The sequence below is a fragment of the Chanos chanos genome, chromosome 16, assembly GCF_902362185.1.
Source record: "Chanos chanos chromosome 16, fChaCha1.1, whole genome shotgun sequence".
NCBI lineage: Eukaryota > Metazoa > Chordata > Actinopteri > Gonorynchiformes > Chanidae > Chanos > Chanos chanos.
Genome location: NC_044510.1, coordinates 6327817 through 6335316, shown reverse-complemented (window position 1 = coordinate 6335316; position 7500 = coordinate 6327817). Strand labels below are relative to the sequence as shown.

The 7500-nt window shown below is 44.6% G+C and overlaps 1 protein-coding gene across 2 annotated transcripts in view; it reads left to right on the top strand.

The window, feature by feature from the left end:
* Positions 1 to 3868: 3868 nt before the first annotated feature.
* Positions 3869 to 7500, top strand: part of plekhh3 (pleckstrin homology, MyTH4 and FERM domain containing H3) — a 34243-nt gene continuing 30611 nt past the window's right edge. The window contains exons 1-2 of one of the 2 annotated variants that reach the window (XM_030794028.1): positions 3869 to 4529; positions 6008 to 6010. In XM_030794028.1, the coding sequence (XP_030649888.1) occupies positions 4395 to 4529; positions 6008 to 6010 (138 nt within the window). In that variant the 5' untranslated portion in view covers positions 3869 to 4394. The remainder of the gene's footprint in view (positions 4530 to 6007; positions 6011 to 7500) is intronic. The other variant, XM_030794027.1, reaches the window with a different exon arrangement.

Sequence of the window (7500 nt, the reverse complement as noted above, 5' to 3'; positions counted from 1 at the left end):
AGGTTTTCAGCTGTATTAATGTGAAACCATTTCTTCACTTTGGTAGAGTGAATATGGACTGTTCTATTAATGTCATTTAGTAGTGGGTGGTATTGAGGGTCTTATTATTTTTCGGCATTACTATTATATTTATCTGTTATTGTTTTATTATGAAATTATTACATGTTAATTGTTTATTTAAATCAAAATTGAAGGGCTTGAAAGAGGCTCCACGAACTCGTCGCTCTCACACACACATGCGTGCGCACGCATACACACACACACACACACACATACACATGTGCGCGCGCACTCACACACACACACATACACATGTGTGCGCGCGCACACACACACACATAGACACACTCACATATGTTCACATATGTGCACACACACACACACACACACACAGTGTGCACACATGTGTATACACAGCGGCTCACGTGCACACACCTACTCATACAGAGAGAAACACACAAGTGTGAGTGAAGAAAAGAGGGCCAGATTTAAGGTCAGTGCTTAATTTAGTGTGGTTAGGGTTGTCTGACAGGGTCAGAGGTCACTGGAGTCAACTACTCTCCTGATCGTCGATTTCCAAAGTGTGAGGTGAACTTTTTGAACTCCTCACCTCGTTTCGGGATAGGTAAGCGGATGAACGGATGCTGCATGTCAATATTAAACGCCAGCTGTGACTCCAGCTGCTGTTGATTCAAATCTTTTACGTGAACAGAGGAAAGAAAGAAAGAAAGAAAGAAAGAAAGAAAGAAAGAAAGAATGATGAGATGCAGATATAGATATGGCTACCAAAAGAGAAGGAGGGATTGACAGACAGAGGGGGAAAGAGAAAGAGAGAGAGATCGAGAGAAAGAGATAAGACAGAAAGACGTTAGTGGGCAAACACACGGGGGTTGGTGGGGGGGGGGTAGAGAGAGAGAGAGAGAAGAGAGAGAGAAAAGGAGCGAGAGAAGGGACGTAGAGAGAGGAATAAATGACCGTTAGCGCTTGAGAGGGAGACTTCCATCTGTCTTTTGTCAGTCTGGCTCTCAGGTAGTCCAGATCTTCTGTGTGTATCTAAGGCAACAACACTAATATCAACAAACAGGACGTGAGGAGACTTTAAAGACAGGAAGTGTCAGCCATACTGAAGCAGGATCTAGTTTGAGAGAGAGAGGGGGGGGGGGGAGGAACACGATAGCTTGAGGGTAATCCCTTAGGGAAGAAAGAGAGAGAAAAAGAAAGGCATGGGTGGGGATTTTTTTTCTCTCTTTATACAGATTGTCTTGAGTGAGGAAATGATTGAGAGGGAATTGGGTCAGGATGCACAGTGACTCAGGAGAGAGTGAGAGAGAGAGAGAGAGAGAGAGAGAGTACTGTAATGATTAGGTATGCAGTCCATTTTGGCTTTTGGCCACAGGACGGTGAGGCTGAATCTAGTCACCTGTCTGCAGAAACACATACGCTTTGTGAGGCCATATATAGAAGACTCTCCTATTCATCTGTAATGTGGGCAGAGAGAGAGAAGGAGACAGAGAGAGAGAGAGAAAGAGAGAGTGACTGAGAGAGAGGGGGGGGGGAGAGGGGGAGAGAGAGAGGGAGGGAGAGAGGGAGAGAGAGAGCTCTAAAAATAAAACATCTGTTCCTTCAGCAGGTCTGAGAGAGACAGGCACACAGATTTGGGGGGGGGGGGGCAAGAGAGAGAGAGAGAGAGAGAGAGAGAGTTTATGAAGTCTGATATACAGTAAGCCCTGTGAGATACAGCAGAGATCTCTCAATAGGCCTCAGACAATAAAGTTATCCTCCTCCTTATTCCCTACAGAACAGTGTGTGTGTGTGTGTGTATCTGTGTGTGTTAGTTTATGTGTGTGAAAGTGTGTGTGTCCGTGCACGTGCATGTGTGGTGGCCATGTGTGTGTCTGTGTGTGTGTGTGCGTGCATGCGTGTGTGTTAGTGAGGTGAAGCCACAGATAGATTGAAAGACAAAGCCCAGAGGCAGCTTATGTAGTGATGAACGAGTGGAGAGCCTGCCCAGGACTATGGAGAGCAAACAAGAGGAAATGAAGGGATAGAGGAAGAGAGAAAGCAAGCACTGGAGGGGCCCTGAGAGATAACACGTGTCCTCTGTTTGCGTGTGTGTGAGTGTGTGTGCGTGCGTGTGTGTATGTGTGCGTGTGTGTTTGTGTGTGTATATGTGTGTGTGTGTGTTTGTGTGCGTGTGTGTGTGCGTGCGTGTTTGTGTGTGTATATGTGCGTGTGTGTTTATGTGCGTGTTTGTGTGCGTGTTCGTGTGCATGTGTGTGTGCGTGTGTGTGTGTGCGTGTGTGTGTGTGCGTGTGCCTTTGTGTGTATATGTGTGTGTGTTTGTGTGTGTATATGTGTGTGTGTGTGTGTGTTTATGTGTGTGTGCGCGTGTATGTGTGGTTTGGGGGGGGCAAAGAGAGAGGCGTGGGGGAAGCAGGGAGAAACATTGTTATTGTTTTCAGTCAGGGAGCAGGATTAATGAAAGTGCTTAAATGACACTATATTTGTGGTGTGTGTGTGTGTGTGTGTGTGTGTGTGTTGGTAGCGAGGTGTAGATGTGTGGTGTGTGAGTATATGAAACTGGAGAATTTGAGGGTAGGGGTAATGAGAGACAGGGAGGGGAGAGAGAGAGGGGGGGGGGTTCCTGTGTTGTGCTGTCATTTTTACTAACAATATGGAGTAAATTAGGGGGATTTTATGAAAACACTTGGTAAATTGGTTCATTTAAACAGCAATCAACCCGTCTGTCGTTAAATTAAAGGTAAAAAAAAAAAAAGACTTTTTAAGACCCATCTAAACACAATGAAAATAGGCTGAAATTAAAAGAACCGCGGAGAAGAGAAGGTAAGGGAAGAGAAGAGAAGAGAAGAGAAGAGAAGAGAAGAGAAGAGAAGAGAAGAGAAGAGAAGAGAAGAGAAGAGTTGTGAGCATTGCGGAAAAAGGTTCCCTTGTCTGGAGCTGTTCTATCATCTCTCTCTCTCTCTCTCTCTCTCTCTCGCTCTCCTGACAGTCTCCCTCGTTTCCTGGAAGAAAGGAGGTGGACTCCATCTGCTTTCTATTCAGCCAAGTAATGCCTTTCAGGAGGGCTAAACACACAGACACACACACTCACTCACTTACACGCATACACACACACACACGCGCGCACACAAACAGACAGACAGACAGACAGACACACACTCACACACACACGGTTGCTTCAAAAACTTCACACTTACTTGTTAATGTAACGGCACACATACATGCCTCATCAGCTCCACAAATACAAGCGTGCTGTTATGTCGCGCCTGCGGGAAACATCGGCTTTGTGATGTCACATACTGAAAAAAAAATCTCCAAACAATATTAAACATGCCATCTTAACATAAGGCGTCGGTATTAAATATTTATAAATACGCATTGCCTTGACTGGCGCATTTTATAAGGGAATTGCACCATATTTGAGGGAATGATTAAAATGTATTTTCTGAGACAGTACCCCACAATTAATAAATTCAGTTATCAGCTTGGTCTTCCATTATAGCCAAAGTAAGGAAGAAATTGGACTTCTCAAGTTATTCGGTGTGTACATAATTCTTTGTCTCATTCTCCACGGGCTTTCAAGCAAATTTAAAATTAAGCGAGGCGTTTTTTTTCCTCACTCATTACTGCCCAAAACGTAGCGTTCGGGTTCAGAATGGTTGGCTCGATGTCAAGTGTGCATGTGACGCACAGAGAGAAGGCGGAGTGTTTTAAGGGCGTGAGTGTATTGAGCCAATCATATGTCAAGACGGGACATCTGGGACTGTAGGCTCCGCCCGTTAATCGCACGCTCTCCTGAAAGCTTGCACGCTGCTTCCTTAGAGTCAGAGAATACAAGACATTTCAAGTTGCGTATTTAGTACAGTTGCTAGGTTGTACATTTCGAAGGTTAGAAAAACGGTTTTCGGATATTTGTTTTACAAGCTCCTAAACTTTGTGTACCGCTAGCTTCTTAATTTTCCTTTTAAATATCAAGAACGGGGAGAATTACTTCTCTAGTAATCGGCAGCGGTTTGAACTCTGCTCTACCGACAATGTTTCTCGACAACGAAAACTTTTGGGATTATTTTTATCATCTGAGTTCATGCCGATGCCACAAATCAGCTGTTTAACTGCAAATTTTGAATTCCTCACGCGTTTCGCAGTTTCACTACTTCAACTAGCCGTGCCTGGGTCTATCGTATCTTTCTCTGCTATGGACAGCGAGTCCAGTTTGAGCAGTTCTCCACAACGACTTCATGGATAACTCACTTTAGCCAAATTGGAAGACGCCGTTTTCTTTCAGACATTTTTTAGCCTTAGAGTGGCTAGAGTGACTTTGAATGTTTATTAACGTTCACGGATAATTGGCCGTTATAGACGTCGGGATTTGAATGCCTTTGCAGGGGGGTTGTTGGTTTCTTTGCTGCAGACAAGGCTTCAGTTTGCTCGGACGGGACCATGGGGAGAAAGAAGAGGAAGAATCTTTTGAATTGCGCAACAAGGACGAGCTAACATTCAACGGGCGGGTAAGACATTCAGACAGTCCAACCAATTCACGTTTTATCAGTATTGACTCCGTCGGGGGGGATTGTAAATTAGCTGTAGACACCGGGGTTGACTGCTGTCATGAAAAGGTTTTCTGGGACGGGGTTTAATTTTTTCACTCCTTGTGTCTGAAAACGTTTCGTGCGTATTTGACAGACGTGAATTTGGCACGGACGTTGTCTTCACTTGCTCTTTTGCATGCTTTAAACCAGTCGCACAAGTCAATTTAGACAACGCGCATGTGGAGATGGTCTATTTTGACTGAATAGAGTTAATTCTAGTGCAAAACCGGTCGGCGCTGTGTTGTGTCGCATCCTCACCGACGACTTAATGAGAGAGCTTTTTCGAAATGCCCAACACTTTCGTATCAAGGTGGACGAATCAAAGGAAGCAGTATGTTTGGACTGAATTTGTTGACACGGTTCACCCTAGTTACCCTCATACAGCCACGGGTTGTCTCGCGGCTACCACAGGAAACAGGCGTATAAATTAAACAAGAGACCGTGTGTGCTCTCCCACCCAAGTCCTTACATTCCCCTCAGATCTGAGACCAGTCTAAAAGCATGCACTTGTTCTCTCAGGAATGTCGTTAAATTCGGTGTCCAACACCTCTGATTGCGTTTCATTCAATTTCAGTTCAGGTTTTCTTCAAGTCTCACCCCAGATTCAGTTCACTCATTAATATACATGCAGGTACATTGTACCGCGAGATTTTTCGCTTGTGTCATAGTACTTGGCTCAAAGTACGTGAATGTGGTTTGGGTGCAAACTGAAAAATCCAAACAGCCTTAGCCTGGTGATATGCTGTAATGTCATTCGGTATTGCATACTGCGTATATGCGTATGTGAAACTGAGACCGGGTTAACTGGTATTGTGCCCCCCCCCCCCCCCTCAAGCGCGCGAGCGCGTGTGTGCACGCGCAAGTATGTCAGAGATAGAGAGACCGAGAGACCTTTGACCTTTATTGACGCATTGTCGTCTGTCTATAATTCCCTAAATACAGTAGCCAAGGTCACACTGGACGGAATAAATGTGAAAAAAAAACACCCTTAAAATCAATGATTACAATAAGTATTTAAATATTCGTGACGTGTTTTCTTTTAAGACAGAGGAAGGTTGATATGATCATGTTTCTATCCAAAGACTTATCACAACTTTGGTAGCACCAAGTCATTGGATTTAGTTAGAAGCAGTTTTTCACACAACTTCTTTATCAGTCATTTAATAGATATCTCTCTCTCTCTCTCCCTCTCTCGCTCACTCAGTCACACACACAGTGGACTGTGTCTGTGCTGTTGTTTGCCCTGCAGTCATCTGACAGATCAAGTCCTTATAGTACAGGCCTAACACATGTAAAGGCCCGTTGCAGTACTGTCCTCACACATGTAAAGGCCTGTTGCAGTACTGTCCTCACACATGTAAAGGCCCGTTGCAGTACTGTCCTCACACATGTAAAAGCCCGTTGCAGTACTGTCCTCACACATGTAAAGGCCTGTTACAGTACTGTCCTCACACATGTAAAGGCCTGTTGCAGTACTGTCCTCACACATGTAAAAGCCCGTTGCAGTACTGTCCTCACACATGTAAAGGCCTGTTGTGGACGGCCAGCGTTGGCGAACTCTTCGCATCACAGCGTACCGGACTGATTAGATTTCTTAGAATGCTTCATTATCCTCCAGGGGAAATTTGTTTTGCAGCTCAACTGGGAGACACGACATTTAAAATCAAACAAACTGAATTGGCCGAATGGACTAAGCATATATTGTATACAACACAGAAACTCACGGCAGAAAGGGTTTGCGTAGGGGTTGGCTGATAGATTATTCTTAGATAGCAGGTAAAGTGTTTTCCAAATGCTTTTGCTATAAATGACTTTAGTTGTTGTTGTTGTTTCATGTGTATGAATGATGTTTTGAGAGTCAGAGGACTGTCCTTGCTGTGCGTTAATACCTTCATATATCGGGGGGGGGGGGGGGGGGGGGGGTACTGAGGAGAGAGAGTGAGAGAATGTCAGAGAGAGAGAGAGAAAGTTGAGCTAATTTGACCTGGCCAGCATTTAGGTCGTCAGCGGTTTTCATAGCTCTGGTCAAATTAAGTCCAGCACGTAATGTGATATTTCACGATGTTCCCTTTTCCTTCAGTTCAATCTAAGTCATTGGCTCTCCTTTCTTTTCCCCCTTGTGAGCAGTGGTCCATTCTGCCAAAGACTCTTTAACAGTCATCTCACTGGTAATGGGCAGTGTCCAGCCAGAGTAGACTAGAGCCAGGGCAAATCCCATTTAGATTCCTTTAAGTCTACGAATAATAAAAAGAAAAAAAGCCTTTTATCGGGTGAGTTCTGTGGTGTTTATGGATTATGAAATCAGAAATTCCTCAATTCAAAATGCCCTGAACACCTCATTAACCAGAGGCCATATTGACATATGAAGTGGAAGTCCAAGTTATAGTGCCGGTTTGAGCATACACCCAGGCATTACATACACAGACCAGAAAGTGCTGTGTAAATACCACACGCACACACATACACATGCACATATGCACATATAAACACACACACAGACAGGCAACCCAGTCAGTCTCCCACCACTTATAAATGCCAAAGGGATTTTTATTCACGTAAACACAGATCTGGTAGACACAACATTGACATGTCTGGTCACATATTTACACACACACACACATACAGACACACACACACAGACACACACGCACACACAGACATAAATACCCAGATCTGGGCCATGTGGTGAGTAATGTCCCCCAGGCGTGTCAGTCATACATACACAGTCAATCAGAGAGGCACTGCCACAAGGCTTTTAGCTTTGCCCCTTATGGATTTCTCTCCCTGGGTCCCTCCCTCCCTCTCCCCTCTTCTCCTGCCCCAGTCCATTAGGCTCTTCTTAGCTTTTTTAGGTGTTCTGTGTGTGTGTGTGTGTGTGTGTGTGTGAGAG